The sequence below is a fragment of the Lolium rigidum genome, chromosome 4, assembly GCF_022539505.1.
Source record: "Lolium rigidum isolate FL_2022 chromosome 4, APGP_CSIRO_Lrig_0.1, whole genome shotgun sequence".
Lineage (NCBI taxonomy): Eukaryota > Viridiplantae > Streptophyta > Magnoliopsida > Poales > Poaceae > Lolium > Lolium rigidum.
The window spans coordinates 249,363,195-249,378,806 of record NC_061511.1 but is presented as its reverse complement, the minus strand read 5'-3'; the positions used below and the strand labels follow the sequence as shown (position 1 = coordinate 249,378,806).

The 15,612-nt window shown below is 45.6% G+C and overlaps 3 protein-coding genes across 4 annotated transcripts; 2 read left to right on the top strand and 1 right to left on the bottom strand.

The window, feature by feature from the left end:
* Window positions 1-2,709: 2,709 nt before the first annotated feature.
* Window positions 2,710-4,744, top strand: LOC124650195 (subtilisin-like protease SBT3.11). The gene is made up of 3 exons (XM_047189746.1): window positions 2,710-3,018; window positions 3,194-3,291; window positions 4,425-4,744. The coding sequence occupies exons 1-3, from the start codon at window positions 2,792-2,794 to the stop codon at window positions 4,523-4,525; spliced, it is 426 nt and encodes a 141-aa protein (XP_047045702.1). The 5' UTR covers window positions 2,710-2,791; the 3' UTR covers window positions 4,526-4,744.
* Window positions 4,745-6,236: 1,492 nt separating this feature from the next.
* Window positions 6,237-11,616, top strand: LOC124707474 (embryogenesis-associated protein EMB8-like). Its single transcript, XM_047239130.1, has 14 exons — window positions 6,237-6,475; window positions 6,558-6,647; window positions 7,018-7,085; window positions 7,156-7,253; window positions 7,385-7,474; window positions 7,637-7,759; window positions 7,844-7,921; window positions 8,183-8,268; window positions 9,401-9,449; window positions 9,624-9,680; window positions 10,237-10,367; window positions 10,452-10,535; window positions 10,868-10,934; window positions 11,027-11,616. The coding sequence occupies exons 1-14, from the start codon at window positions 6,237-6,239 to the stop codon at window positions 11,486-11,488; spliced, it is 1,722 nt and encodes a 573-aa protein (XP_047095086.1). The 3' UTR covers window positions 11,489-11,616.
* Window positions 11,617-12,004: 388 nt separating this feature from the next.
* On the bottom strand, window positions 12,005-13,433 carry LOC124650194 (transmembrane protein 18-like). 2 transcript variants are annotated; one of them, XM_047189744.1, is made up of 4 exons: window positions 13,293-13,433; window positions 13,087-13,192; window positions 12,231-12,379; window positions 12,005-12,139 (listed from the first exon to the last, which is right to left on the bottom strand). In XM_047189744.1, exons 1-4 carry the CDS (start codon window positions 13,431-13,433, stop codon window positions 12,044-12,046), a joined length of 492 nt encoding a protein of 163 aa, XP_047045700.1. In that variant the 3' UTR covers window positions 12,005-12,043. The 2 variants fall into 2 exon arrangements, with proteins under 2 accessions (XP_047045700.1, XP_047045701.1); XM_047189745.1 differs by having other exon boundaries at window positions 12,005-12,175; window positions 12,268-12,379.
* Between the last annotated feature and the right edge of the window lie 2,179 nt (window positions 13,434-15,612).

The window sequence follows — 15,612 nt, the reverse complement described above, 5'->3', positions numbered from 1 at the left end:
TGTATATGACTCTAATTGATACTACTACTAGTCAAGAGTCCCTTGTTTTCCCGAGCAACTAGTCGGCAAGGAGAAGAACCTTCTGTGAAGAAACTGAACTTCTGAGGATATAAGGGCATCTCCAACCGGGCGACCCATCCCGCGTCCGCGCGTCCGGATGGGTCGAAACGGACAAAACCGCGGCCCAGCGCGCGGACCCATCCCTAAAACGGATGGCCGCGGCGTCCGGACGACCCAAACCCGGTCCAAATCTTGGACGAGTTTGCGTGGCCGCGGACGCGAAAGGCTGGTCGCTCGCGTCCTCCCTTGTCCGCCCTCGGCCCGCCCTCGTCCGCCTCCCAAAACGAAAACACTCCACCGTACTCCCAAAACCTAGAGATGGTCGACGAAGCGACCGCCGCCGCCACCGCCACCGACACCACCGCCACCATCGAAGAGGAGGCACCCGCGGCCGCTGCCGCTCCCGCCGTGGAGGCGGCTCCCGAACCGGCGGTGGCCGAGCTCCCCCGGGCCGCCGACGAAGAAGGCGAAGGCCGAGCTCACCCCGGAGCAGAGGAAGCTCGAGAGCGGGAAGAGGGCCGACCGGCGCAGGGCGCCGGACCAACGGAAGAGGGAAACCGCCGCCGAGCCGGAGCGGCAGCGGCGGCGGAGCAGCTTCTCCAACTCCGCACGGAGGCGAAGAGCACTCTCCTTCAAGAGCAGCAGAGCCATGCTATTTTACGGCCACCCGCCGCTCGGCCAGCACATGATCATCCCCGGCACCGGCGCGGCCTCGGTGGGGAGCTCGGCCTCCTCCGTGACCCGGCCCCTTCCTCCAAGGTCAACCGCCCCACCGACCGCCCTATTTGGGCACGAAATGGGGGCGCATGGGCGGCAGGCGTACCGGCCACGGGATGGGTCACCGGAGGTGGGCGAGTCCATGACGGGGCCGTCACCTTCGTCCATTGACCCGAACCGTGCGCCGGCGAACTCCAAAGGCCCGAAGAACCCGGGAGCGGCCGCGACGTCCGTGCACGCAACCTCGTTCGACGATATGTCGGCCGCGCGCGCGCTAGCCACCGTCCGCCGTGCAGCCCCTCCGTCTTTCGCGCGAGACAATGCCGACGACCCTTCCATATCCTTCGACACAGACGAGGCTCCCCAGCCACCTCCCATTGACACACAGAGGGCACAACCGCCCTGTCCCGGCAAGCATAAACATTGAGGAGGAGCCGTTGTTCGGTGAGGGCCTCACACAAGCCGCAACTGCACAAGCTCGAGGTCGCCGGTAAGCAAACGAACCGCCAACTACACGGAGAAGGAAGACAAGGTGCTCGTCGATGGATGGTTGACCATCGGGCAAGATGCGTTGACGGGTGCCGAGCGTAAGGGGTCCGCATTCGGCGCCGGATCTATGAATACTTCCATGAACATCGCAAATATGGACAGGAGCCATTTGAGAGCGACCGTAGCGAAATATCGCTCCAAAAGAGGTGGGGAGCAATTCAAACGGAATGCAACAAGTTCCAGGCGGCGTATGAGCACGCGAGGCGGCTCCCCGTTAGTGGCATGGGTGTGAAGGACTTGGTATGATTCATAACCTCAACTTATTCATCCGATGTTTGCACATATGTTTATCGTTGTTGTCTCGCTTTGCTCTAGGTGTGGCGAGCTTTGGAATTCTACAAAGCCAACAATGGAGAGAAGACCTTTGCCTTCCCTCATTGTTGGAAGGAACTCCACGGCACCCCCAAGTTCCAGGGAGGGGTACGAGGGCTACATGGCGACCTTGACCGGCAACAATCCCGCCAAAGATGCCACGGTCATTGACCTTGATGGTGGGCAGCCTTGCGGCAGCCTCCGCTTCCGTGCAAGTCGTCCACGCGGCCACAAGGCAACCAAAGCCGACATGAAGCGTGATGCGTCGTCCATGCTATTGTATGTCACTTTGAAGGAGATGCATGCGGACAGAGAGGTGTCCACGGACAAGAGGGATGAGAGGAGGCGCCGGGAGAAAGAAGAGGACGAGGAAGAAATTCTTTGATGTCCGAGCAGAAGAAGCTTGAGATTGCGAGAGGTCAAGGCGAAGACCAAAGCTAAAGAACTTGAGCTCAAAGAGAGAGAACTTGAGCTCATAGCAATGGCAAGGGCCAAAGAGGTGGAGCTGAAGGCGAAGGAAGTTGAGCTCAAACGCCAAGCCGAGGACAACCTCATCATGAACGCCGACTTGACCAACATGAGCGAGGCAAAGAGAGGTTTGGTTCGAGAAGAGACAGAAGGAGATCCTCGAGCGCCCAAATTGAGTTAGACAATCTCAATTGTAATTTTTATATTTTTCTCAAACTATGACACATTTTATTTGATTTATCATGGTACATTTGATAATATTTTATGGTATTTGATAATATTTTATGTTTACTATATATTATTCTATGTTTACGAGATATTATTATATATCAAAGTGAATCTGTGGCCAGAGGACCTATTTTCCAAAGAAATAGGCCAAATGGCCAAATAGCCAAATGGGTGGCCGCTGCGTTGGGCGCAGCACGCGACCCAAACGGACGCGCGGACGCGGGGCTCCGTCCGCGCGTCCGCTCGGGCACGCAAACGGCCCAAAACGAACGACCCAGCGCGTCCGTTTGGGTCGCCCGGTTGGAGATGCCCAGAGCGTGCGAGGTGGACAAGAAGATACTTCGCGTAGAAGGCAAAACAAGCCAAGAAGAACAACACGCGGAGATACCAAAGGGGACACGCACACGCTCACACGACACGACTATTAAAGCAGAAAGCCACCTCCGAATCAACGGCAATGAAGGCCGAATCCCCGCGTCATCTTCTCCGCAACCCATCTCTGCTCATCCTCATCCTCCTCGCAGCAGCAGCAACTTCCCCCCTCGCCCAGATCGCCATGGCGGCCGAGCCGGAGCAGACGCCCGCGGCGCAGGACGCGGCCGTGCACATCGTGTACGTGGACCGCCCCGAGGGCGCCGACGCCGAGGAGTTCCACATCCGCACCCTCGCCCCCGTCCTCGGCAGGTACTGTGTTCTGTCGTCGAATCGAACCCAATCCGCGGCTCCGATTTGCGTCTGCTTGTAGAGTTTAGGTGTCTGGGGATCCGGTCTAGCTTCTTGACCTGGTCGCTTTGATCTGTTCTCTGGAGACTGGGTTGTACTACATGCTAATTTGGTGATTTGGGGGTAAAATTGGCAGCGAGGAGAAGGCCAAGGACGCGGTCCTCTACCACTACAAGCACGCCGCCAGCGGATTCTCCGCGAAGCTCACCCCCGCGCAGGTCGAGGACCTCAAGAGTGAGTACCCCCTTCCTTCTACTATTCGTTGTTGTGCTGTACTGCTGTATTGGGTAGGGGTAGGGGGATTCATAGTGAGGAATTTAGTTGCATTCAACCATTGCGTGCCATCATAGGCTATATACAGCCAAAACATGGGGTTGTTATCAAATTGTTCCATCTACTCCGACCTGTAAATTATGATTTGAGTCATGTTCTTGGTAACGCTGTAGGATATCTCAGTGCTACCACCCTCTTGACATCTTAGTCTGCACCTGTAAGCAGTTAAGAAATGTGGGAGCAATAATGCATTCGACCGCATGGTAGAAGATTTTACCTCATATATACAAATCTGAGGCCCAAAAGATCCTTCTCTCTCTATAAAAAAGGCTAAAAAGAAGATGTCATTTAGTCTAGACCTGTAAGCAGTTAAGAAATGTGGAGCAGTAATGCGTTCATCCCAGGGTACAAGATTTCATTGCATATACTCTATATACGAATCATAGGCTAAAAAGAACCTTTGCTGTGTAAAAAACAAAGACTAAAAAGAACCTGTTGCAGCAAGTTCTCCAAAAATATGTTGCTTGGAACATCTATTTATATGATCAACCCTATGAAACGTTGCACCATATGGGAGTTTCGTGCTATATTTATCGTAGAAGGTTCAGTATCGTTTCATACAGGCACTTGAATTTGTATGATTATTAATCAAATATCCTACTTATCCTATAGTGAAGAGGCTTGATGGATGATAAATTTGTGGTAGATCTGAACTAAAAATCTTGCATTCTCCATAAGATCTTGTGAAACAGGGTTTCCGCTGTTCATTTGTTGGAATTACTATATGTCTGAACTTCTTCCAGTTCTAGCGTGTGGTCATGCTGATTTAACTACACTTCTGAACCTTTACTGCCATGATATGATGAAATGCTAATGCACTTTAGTAGTATACAGTTACCAACTCCCACTTATCATGACTGAAAATGCAGTTAATCTGCGGTCTGTATATGCTAATCTCGTCTTGCTAAAATTTAGTGTACTTGCCATTTCTTGAAGTGCCTGTCACATAAGCAACATTTGGTACATGCTACTCTCTTCACCTGTATGTCTTAAGTTTTTCTAAACAAGGTTGTCTGTTGGTTGTTTGTTTGCAGAGCAACCCTGTGTTCTTCAGGTCACCCCGAGCCAGACCTACCAGCTCCATGGATCCGAGGGCGGACATGCCGGCACCACGCGCACCATGGGCCTCATGTGATTCCCCAGTAGCTGTATGATGATGTTCTAGTACGAGTGTTGTGTGATGGATGTGCATCTCATGGCTTGGCTGTGTAATGTTAAATAAGGGATGTATCCGCCGCTTAACCAAGTGTATGATGCACATGTACCTACAAGTTTGATACCAATGTGAGGCAAACGAATGGCTTGATCTGCTCTGTTTTGTGCTGATGCTTTTATATGGATATAGGCTTGTGCTCCCATAGATCCCTAAATGTTACAATAGTGTAAACCCCTAAATGTTACAATAGTGTAAACCCCTTTGGGTATCGTGGTATTTTTTTTTTCGAGAATGCACTCTGAAAGGTGTATCAATTACATAGAAGAAAGACCAATACGGCCGATACAAAGCCAAGAAGGCTACAACTCGACTCCATGATACAACCCACACCACGATACAACGCTAAGTGGCAAACAACACAATTGATGATAAACGACTCTTCTTACCCAACGTTCTACCATGAATGGCGAGAAGAGGAGTGAATGGCGAAAAGAGGAGCACATGGCTTCAACATTGTGTCACGAACCAAGCAAGACAACACCAACTCGATCTCGACTCCAAGGCAACCCAGTCTAACGTACCTCCTCCCATGCGCCTAGAGGAGTCGCGAGAAAAAGACAGGGTCTTGAACTCTTGATGGACTTGGCTTCAACATTGTGTCACGAACCAAGCAAGACAACACCAACTCGATCTCGACTCCAAGGCAACCCAGTCCAACGTACCTCCTCCCATGCGCCTAGAGGAGTCGCGAGAAAAAGGCAGGGTCTTGATGGACTTGGGGAAGACATCGAATGGAGCATCTGCCACGTCGTACATTGCGCCCCGAAAGTGCAAGCCTTGGTTCGTGGCCACCACCTGCAGCACAACACCAACCCGCCGGCTTTAGCCACCACCACCACCCGGAGAAGAGGAACATCGACGGTGGCGACGGTTGTGCCCACCACCGGCAACACCACGTAACAACCGTCGGCTAGATCGGGGACCCAATCCTGCATCCGACGTCGGGGCCTCGGCCAACTAGCCTGCAACCGCGACACCACCATGGTGCCCGACAGCAGCAGGTAGCGCCGCCGCCGCAGCAACCGCCTCAGCCCGCAGCCCCGCACTGGCCCGAGGGTATCGGCGCTGCTGTAGGGCTAGCCCGCCGAAGGGGGCTGATCCCCTCGTCACCACCGAGGCGCCGGGGAGGGCCGCAGCACCACGCCGCGCGGGCTCCTAACCCTAAGGAGGGGGTCGCGGTATGCCCGTGTTTCCTCCCGTGGTATTGTTTAATCTTATCCATCCTACCCCTAATTCAGGTCACTTCTAACCATGGTTAAGATTGAACATGTATCGTTTAATCTTAACCATCCTTGTGTTTCACTTAGAAAAATGTTTCAGTCTTGAGGATTTATGGAAGCACAGGCCATGGATCATGTGATAAGTCTTGCTTGGAACGCTACAATTTGGTAGGAACCGCGCGTGAAACATGTTTAGAGATACTTGGTTCTGTAGCTGTCTAGAGAGATCAAATTTTCTTACGCTGACGTGTGGAGACACGCAACGTCACGAAACGGCTCACCGTTCACGTCTCTGACGGTCTGATCATAGACATCATCTCAACACTCGAATCAGTCCCCCCTCCTTTTCCCATCTCCGCGCTCCTTGGCGACGGACGCCTCGTTCGTGTCGACACCAAACACGCAGCGGGATGGCGACCGGCGAGTCTGTCGGTGAGCTTCTCCTCCGCGCGGCGGCGCTGGTGCCGCCTGCGCACTACGCGGCCGCCGCCCTCGTCCTCGCCTCCGCCTTCCTCTACCGCTTCCTGGAGCTCCACGTCCTCGGCGACCTGCTCCGCGGCTTCCGCGGCGGACGCGTCGCCCTCACCTTCCACCCCGACTCCCAACTCTACCGCCGCGTCGCCTCCAAGTGCCGCTCCCTCCACGGCAGGTGGAACCAGGCTTCCTCCTCTCCTCATCGATCAACTCGTCTCTGTTCCAAGGAATTTGATTGCGATTTTCTGACCCTCTAGATACCTGGCGACGCCGTGGCTGGCGAGCCCTCATCTGCAGACGCTGTTCCTGGGTTTCGGGGCGAGATCGCCGTCGTTCACGTACAGAAGGTATATACGTTCAGTAAATTCGTGCCCTGTATTCGCCCAGGTGTACTTGTTCGTATCGTTCCTCAACCTAAGTTGGTCGATTGTGACTGTACATCGTGAAATATTTTGATGTACTCCTGTATAATTCAGAAAATCTTCAGCAAGTTTTAATCCTCCACCTGTATGTATATATAGGATTGCGCATTTGTCTAGGTAGTGTTCAGAAAACGTCCACACGTTCTCTTGTTTCAGTTCAGCAAAGTTTACATCCTACTGTCAAACAAACCTGCCGTATGTCAGATTCCCATGTGTGTTTTGAACCTCACAAGATGAAGTTGGAGCCACGCTCACGATTCTAGCTAGTACATTGACTGAACTCGTTGTATTGCAGGCAGCTATACACAGTTCGTGATGGTGGAACCATCGCCTTGGATTGGTTACTGGCCTCTGACTGTGAAGGTTCTGACGATTTTTGACAGTTTTAAAATTTCTCCGCAAGCTACGGGGTGCCTAACCATTTGTTATGCAGTTCCTGATGATGGTTCTTGTGACGGAACTGTTCCTGATGATGATTCAACGCCCATTGTTATTGTGGTGCCTGGATTAACTAGTGATTCTACCGCTGCTGTAAGTCCCGATAGTTACTCTACTGAATTGGTTCGATTAAACAAGATCTAGAAGTTGACATTATGACCCATGCTTTGTTTTGGGCTAACCTTTATTAGATGATTTTAACAAGATGCGGTGGTTTGATGCAGTACGTGAAACACTTGGTCTTTTCTATGGCGAGCGAAGGATGGAACGTTGTTGTAGGCAATCACAGGGGTCTGGGTGGCATCTCCATAACAGTAAGTTCTCTTATGCAACAACAGATCTTATGATAATCAGTTAGGTGCTTGTCACACCTTGGGTATATTCTCTCGCACCAAAAAAGAACTTCACTGACAATCAGAGGCTACAAATGTTCAGATTCCAATTTTTACGCAACTCTTCGTATTTTTCTCCGGCAGTCCGATTGCTTTTACAATGGTGGATGGACAGAAGATATTCGTGAAGTTGTTAATTACCTTCATCAAAAGTATCCGGAGGCTCCACTATTCGCTGTTGGGGCAAGCTTAGGTGCCAATATTCTGGTACAGATTGTTATATTTTCTTTTACAGCAATTAATATTCTAATACATATTTTATTTACACGCTTGTATAAATTGCCCATTCAGGTTAAGTATCTTGGAGAGGAGGGTGAGAATACTCCTGTGGCTGGTGCTGCATCTATTTGTTCACCCTGGGATCTACTGGTTAGTGAGCCGCACTTAGCTGATTATGCAGATTTTTTTGCACTTTTGTGGGTTCTGGTTATAGTATTTTTTTTATGCATGATACTTTGATTCTAATCCCTACTGTACTGCACACAGTGTTCAAATAATGCCACTCTATTTCCTCTTGTTAGCACACTAAACAACAAATGATACCCTCTTACTGCTTTGGCTTACTAATACCACACTTGAACTTTGATTTGCTGTGTCACAATAATTTGATATACCACTTAAATTTTACAGGTGACTAGCAGATTTATTTCTCGCACGCTAGTACAACGTTGCTATGATAAAGCCCTCGCAATTGGTCTCAAAGGATATGCAAAACTGTATGTATTTCTTCTTCAAACATTTAAACGTTCCCATCTTTTGGTGCTAATTGAGATTTTATTGGTACAGAAGAAATCATTTCATATTTATGTATTATTTTTCCATGATGATTGACCTATATGGATCTATACTATTGGGATTCGTTCTTCGAAACACCTAGATTGTTCTTTGAAACAATTCTGAACTTTTCAAACTGGACAAACAGAATATTTTTGTTTGAGTTGTGAACCTACACGTGTTAATTACTTAATTGTGATGGATAATGGTAGTTCTTGTAGCCATGCTGTCCAGGATGTAGGCTCTATCAGTTAAACAGGTTTTGTGATCCTAGTTGAAACTTCTTCTGCTTGTTTGCAAATCATTGGAGACACTACTGTGGAAACGTTCATGGGATCCCCTAGCACCTGCACAGATGTATGGCCTGGGTCAGCATCCAGATTGTAGGTGCAAACAGTTTGATTCATGTGGTCATGTAATTACTGATCCCACTGTTATGCATGATACATTCCATTTTTTGGACATCCTATGAAGAATTGTTGTTTCTGGTCAATCGAGAGACAGGATTATATGTGATGCACTAGTTGATTTGGTTATTGTTTCCTTTATCTGTTATTGCGCTAGCTCTATATTTTCTTGCTGACCATGTGTCCCTTAAAATAAAAATAGTCAAAAAGGTCTCACCAGACGCTGATGTATTGTCAAAATTCACGCTACAAGATCCATTGGTCGACTGGATCATTACTTTCTTGTTTATATGTAATGTGCTAGCTCTATTTTTCTTGCTGACCATGTCTCCCTTAGATTCGCTTAAGGCCCAAGCTAAGGGATATCTTATCTCTAATTAAACAGCTTCCTATTTTAAATGATAGCATTCCTAACTTTTAAGGTAACAGGGATTACATCCCTTAACTGGAGGCTGGGTCTAGCACGTTGGTAACCAATCTACATGAACAGCCTGATACAAACTTTAAACATGTCATCATGATCCTGAGCAATAATTTATCCATAAACTTAAGCAGCATACCATGTTAGTACTGGAGTTTTGTAACAATGTGGCCAATCCTGCAAGTTGGGATCACTTGTTGTACAACTGTAATGGTCATCTTTTGGCTTTTTCTTCCCTATTTGCAGCCATCAACCAGTCCTGGCACGACTTGCAAACTGGGAAGCTATTACGACGGTATGTTGTTATCATGGTTATATGGTTATTTTCATTATCATAGTAATATTTTTTAATTCCCATAAAAACAACAATATTGGAGTTCATGAACACAACAGCAGGCCTAATATTAAATGAATTAGCTTGTCACAGAAAAGGATCGTGATTAATCTTTTCTTCCCTTTTTCTTATCAGTCACGCTCTACCCGGGAATTCGACCATCATGCCACTTGTGTTGTTGCAAAGTATGAGGTATTATTTCTAATGCTATCAGTAATGTTCATTCGTCTAAAATAATGAGTTGCATTGAATTTCATTAATCCTCTCATCACTACTTGGTTAAACATGTTATGATTGTTTTGTATATGATTAATGTTAGAGTGGAATAAGGCAAGATCACATTTGTTTGGTTCAAGCAGAAAAGGAATAGTAAACCTGAATTCAGGTTTCTCATAATCTAGGGCATCAAATCATTTGTTTGAAGATAAGTAACCGAATCCTTGTAAAAGAATTAGGTAGTCGTTAACTACTATGGAAGTACCTTCCTAAAATATGCGCTGTACTGCTGTAGAGTGTAGAGTATTTACATCTGGATTCGAATTAATTTAAACATGAACCAAACAGGTAAATTGGTGTAGGTTCCAGTAGAAAATTCCTGAGCCAACCAACTTACTGAAGCAAGTCTAATGATACCATCTTTTGAAGTCATGTTTTGTTCATGGGAATCGTTATTTTCCCCTCCTGGGGTTGTATTGGCTGAAGTATCAGATAGGTAACAGAAATGATGCACCGGCTAATCATTTTTCAGACAGTGGACACATTCTACCGAAAGTGCAGCAGTGTGAACTATATTGGTACTGTGTCTGTTCCGTTGCTTTGTATCAGTGCTTTAGATGACCCACTTTGCACACGGGAGGCCATTCCCTGGGATGAATGCAAGTGAGTAATTTGTCTTACCAAAGCTCACTATCTTAATCATTTCTAGTTCTGTTGATTAAAGAAGTTCCAAATTTTATGATTTAGGGCAAACAAAAATGTTGTTTTAGCAACTACACCTAATGGCGGTCATGTCGCGTTTTTTCAAGGCATAACTGCTAGAAGACTATGGTAAGTTCATCTCACAAAAGGGTCACCCTCCTTGTTTCTTCATTTGCCTAAGTAATCTGTACAGTATTTGGTATGCAGACGCACTGAACTCCCACAAGGGAACGGAGGACGGTGTGCTTTTGATGAAGTTTAAGATGTCTAGTGCATTTAAATTATAATCTACAAAATTGTGTTAGCATGTGCACAGGGCAGGGGCAGGGACAAAAGTTGTGTCATTTTAACTGGCATTCTTGAATTTGCTTTGCATTCACAACTTCCTTATTAACTTTTGTTGTAATTTTTGAGACTGTATGGTGGCATCCGATAATGTTGTCTATCTGTGTATTCTATAGGTGGGTGAAATCTGTTTCCGAGTTTCTGACTGCTCTACATGATAGTCCCTGCATGCATCAACAAAAGGTGGAATCTGTTTGCGAGTTTCTGACGGCTCTACATGGTCGATCAGAATTCATCTTTGATCATGATTTAACTCGAGTCATATTTGAATGCAGACTCAAGAACATGTAGTGCAGTCTTCATTGGAATCATCCATCGATAAGGGACCATATGTTAATCTCTTGGAAGATGGAATGGTAGCTGCAGTAACAAATGAGGATACCAACATTCATGACTCCTTGGTTAACAAGAGTGAAACGGAGCACAGTAACCGGGTCACCAAAATGTTGCAAGACGATTGTCATAGTGCGATAACGAATACAAGCAGCTCAGAAGATAACACAACACATTCCCAAAGCTGTGTAAGGTCGCAAGAGCAGCGAGAAGAGCTCTCCACAGATAAAATCCAAGATGCCATTGCTCCGGTTAAGAAATCCATGAACCAGCTCATTCGATCCCAGGGAAGGTCACTCTGGTGGCTTGCTTACATTGCAGTGGTAACATCTTGGCCGTTGCTCAGTATCTTGTATGGGAAAAAGTTTAGGAATTCTTTACTAGCAAAGTGGTTAAGAAGCTAAAGAAATTGTGATGCTTCTGCCTACACAAATTTGTTTCGGTTGTAATATGTAAAATTCTGGCAATAACCACTGATGCGCATATTTGTCCATCAGTGCTTAAGGAAATAATAAAAGATCAAGTTATAACACCTGAACTTCTCCAATTTAGTGTTCTGGGAATTAGTAGAGCGCCCTCCACACTTTGCTGGTTCTTCTATTCCTTTTATTTTTAAATTCCGAGCCTCTCACATTATATTTTTATTTGAATACAATGGTTATCACTAATCTTGCTATAAAGAATAAGCTTTGCACAAAGGAAAACTTAAAACAAGATGTTGTTTTGCAAATGTATCACATCCAGTATCAAACAAAATTACAGCCCCTGTTCAGCTAGAAACAAAACAAGATAAGAGCCAGATACAACATCTACTTTTCTGATCTAGTAGTATACCTGTTTAATATAATCCCAACAACAAAGAGCAGCTAAAGATTACATGCTCATAGAAGATCGATCATTTATAGTACTCCAATAACCCAGTTGAAGACCAATAACCCAGTTTTCCCTGAATCTTTAAATCATTCCTGCTTGTCACGAGCAAGCCGAACCCGATGCCTTAGTTCTGCTCTCTTCAATTTTATCATTAACTGACATAATGTGATGAGGGAGCTAACCTGGAATGATCAGAATGGTTTCGAACGTAAACAAAACTGCATCACAAATCAATAAAATTTTACTTAAGGACGTTTAAGGTATTTTACTAACCACGGAGACAATAGATATGAAGATAAGGGGGCCAGACCAAACAACAGAGATGAAAACTCCAGCACGGTCAAAGTAATTCTGGCTGGCAAAGCTCTTCCAGTGCTCTGCTAGGTAGATGTTTATCTTTTGAGCTAGATACACTCCCGAATCTGCAGACAGGAAACCATGGAACAAATCAGAATGTCAACAGGTCAAAAGGCCATGTTCTTGTCATTGCAAACCAGTGTGCCGAATATCGTTTACATTTCTTCAAAAATACCAGAAAACTATGTACTATGTCGCAAATTATGGCTTCAAGCCATACAAAAACTTAAGAAGTAAATTGAGCACGCATTAGCAATTACCCAATTACATAGTTACGTTGTTCTACTTGATGCCTTACTCTCTTCTTTCAAATTATGTGTTCTACTGTAACATGATAAATTTGACACGTCATTTCCACTCAACACCCTCCCAATTGTGATATCCTTAATGTTTAAATCTTATAGTGCCAACTGCCAAGACATTAAATCTTTAAATAAGGCAATATGGCAATTTTGCCAAACTGTAACTCTTCAAGAGCTAGAACAAGTTACAACAGGGCATCTGACGTAGCACAAAACTGGCATTCAGTTATGTGCTAAAGCTAGCCTGATATGCCTAGAACAGCAATCTAGTTAAACCAAACGGACTCCACCAATAACTGAACTACATATTTTCTTAACGATGTGCAAGAAATAATACTATGATCAGAATTGGGTAACGGTTGATCCTGTTGAAAGTTAGAACTCGTTGAATCCTAGCCCAGGCAAAAATTACTAGTCTGCCACAGAGATGAAACACACAGATAAAATTAGAACAAGCAAAGACAACTCACAAGCAAGAAACAGCAAGAAGAACTGTAGGTTGGCATGCCTCCTCAGCCCGACGGCCGTCAGCAGCAGGCTCGCGTGGAATGCCATCAAGCCCATCAGCCATGGTTCCTGAAGACGCAAATCACGCAGAATCTTTAGTGCTAAAGAGGGAACAGGGGGGAAGGGGGACATCGGCGGCGGTGCTCTCTGGTTGGGGATCGGGTGTTACCGTCCAGTCGACGGCGCGGACGAAGCCGCGCAGGCTGTCGGCGGCGGGGCCGATCCCGCTGCGGAGCTCGGACGAGAGCGCCTGGACGAGGCCCGACACCTGGTCCAGGTGCGCCGTCACGGCGGCCTGCACCTCCTCCATTGGATCGCGCGCGGCGGCGGCGGAGAGCGAGCTGAGTATATTCAGGTGGGCGAGATGTGTTTTCTTCTATCGTTTCCCTGACGCGTGTATCCTGCTCACTCAAAAAGGAGGACCAGCTACTGCCCTTTATTTTTGAATGTTTAAAATATCGGATTTGCTAGAAATTAGGGGCCTAATTTTTATTATGCCTAAGTCGAATTATTAGTCATTGAATTTGCCTCATGATTCGTGCTAGCATGTTGCGTGTGGGTTGCAACTGTGATTTTCCTAGTTGCAAGTGGGTTGCAACAGAGATTTTCGTAGTTGCAACTGGTTTGTAATTTGTAATTGGTATTTTTCTAGTTGCAAGTGGATTGCAATTGAGATTTCTCTAGTTGTAACTGGAATTTTTCAAGTTGCATGTGGGTTCTAACTGAGAAAAATATTCACAAAATATCCACATTGTTGAATTTACTTCAAGATTCGTGATGGTCTATGAGTTGCAACTAGATTATAACTGAAAGTTGAGAGTTGATGATATCATGTGACTGAAACTTAGTTAAGTCTAAGTTGCATGAGACTTAGTTAAGTCCAAGTCGCCTTAGATCTAGAAGTGCCCTTAGAAATAAGGGGGCGCCTAAGGCTCAGTCGACTGAGAGATAACTAAATCTCAGTCGACGAGCGATCGTACTGTATGTGATGTTGCCGTTCCGTTCGTATTTCTGGAGGTTGGTCTGTTCTGTTATTTATCCATGACTTCCTTTTATCGTGTTGGGCCAATATGCCACTACTTTTATATGGGCCGAAAAGCTAGGCGCTCTACTCTGCAACGGATGTGAATGAGGCTGTCCATTATAATTATCTGATCATTCTTACAAAATTTAGAAGACACTTATTATCAGTTGCAATCTGTATGCAACTGGAAAAATCGTAGTTGCAACCCATGTGCAACTCAAAAATTCCAGTTGCGATGCAACTAGAAAAATCTTAGTTGCAACCGATATAGAACTTATAAAAATTCAATTGCAACATATATGCAACTTGAAAAATATCACTCGCAACCGACATGCAGTTGGAAAAATCTGAGTTGCTACGCATATGCAACGGAAAAATGAAAAATTCTCAGTTTCAACCAACATGTAACTAAAGAAGATTAGTTGCAACCCATTTGTAACTAGAGAAATCTCGGTTGCAACTGGCATGCTACTGAAAAAATTTCAGTTGCAACCGATATGCAACTAGGGAAATCTCAGTTGCAACCGACATGCAACTAAAAAAATATAAATTGCAATCCATGTGAAATTATCAAAATCCTAGTTGCAACTTGTATGCAACTGAGATATCTAAGTTGCAACCGACATGCAACTGAAAAATTATTAGTATCAGACTATTTCTATAAAAACATCCGAAGACGTGCATTGATTAACACAAGCAAATTAAAATGTGGAGACAAAGTAGGACGCATGAAGGTTGTAAAGGGAAATGGGAGAAATTAAATCAGAAGAAAATAAAAATAAAACTGGTAAAACCTGAGAATTCCTTGCAGACTTTGCTCCTCTTAAACAGCAAAAGCCATATACAGCGTAACCCAAAAGGAACAGCCCACACGTGTGCAAAAGGGCCTAACTCTGTGGACAGAAAAAAAATGAACGGAAGCCCATATACGTGCAAAGCCATGCCCAGGATGGCAGCGAGACTGAAAAACGGCCCACAAGTACCTCCGCTCGGACGGGTGAACATCTTTAGCGATTACAGACAAACGACAAAACAAGGCACACATCATACAGCTAAAATCGACTGAGATTTAAAAAAAATCAGGCGCCTGATTTCTAGCAAAACCGTAGAAATAAAAGGCTAGATGTAGCTCAACATCTATTTGTGCACTCGAGTAGATTTATAACTGGTAATATTTTCATAAATTCTCATCATTTCTTAGATCTTCCATATGCTACACATTGGAATGATTTGCCCTTTTTCTGTTGCCAACCACTTGATCTATGTAGCAACGCCACATTTGTAAAAACACAGTTTTGATTTTTCATGACAACTTGAAGTCATCAGAATCCTGTAGGGGCTGTAGGTATGTAAAACGAGCTTAGTATCGAACAAGAAACAAGTGGAAGTTGACAGATAACCGATTGGACAGTACATAGATTTGCAGATGGTTAGCTGCGATAGAAGAGCCTAGGATAAACCCATG

Coding starts and splice junctions, on each gene's coding strand:
- LOC124707474 (XM_047239130.1), top strand. CDS start 6,237: ATGGCGACCGGCGAGTCTGTCGGTGAGCTTCTCCTCCGCGCGGCGGCG. Junction 8,269..9,400: donor CTCAAAGGATATGCAAAACT/GTATGTATTTCT, acceptor CCCTATTTGCAG/CCATCAACCAGTCCTGGCAC. Junction 10,935..11,026: donor CCTGCATGCATCAACAAAAG/GTGGAATCTGTT, acceptor ATTTGAATGCAG/ACTCAAGAACATGTAGTGCA.
- LOC124650195 (XM_047189746.1), top strand. CDS start 2,792: ATGAAGGCCGAATCCCCGCGTCATCTTCTCCGCAACCCATCTCTGCTC. Junction 3,019..3,193: donor CTCGCCCCCGTCCTCGGCAG/GTACTGTGTTCT, acceptor TAAAATTGGCAG/CGAGGAGAAGGCCAAGGACG. Junction 3,292..4,424: donor GCAGGTCGAGGACCTCAAGA/GTGAGTACCCCC, acceptor GTTTGTTTGCAG/AGCAACCCTGTGTTCTTCAG.
- LOC124650194 (XM_047189744.1), bottom strand. CDS start 13,433: ATGGAGGAGGTGCAGGCCGCCGTGACGGCGCACCTGGACCAGGTGTCG. Junction 12,380..13,086: donor CTTCTTGCTGTTTCTTGCTT/GTGAGTTGTCTT, acceptor TCCTGTCTGCAG/ATTCGGGAGTGTATCTAGCT. Junction 12,140..12,230: donor TCATATCTATTGTCTCCGTG/GTTAGTAAAATA, acceptor TGATCATTCCAG/GTTAGCTCCCTCATCACATT.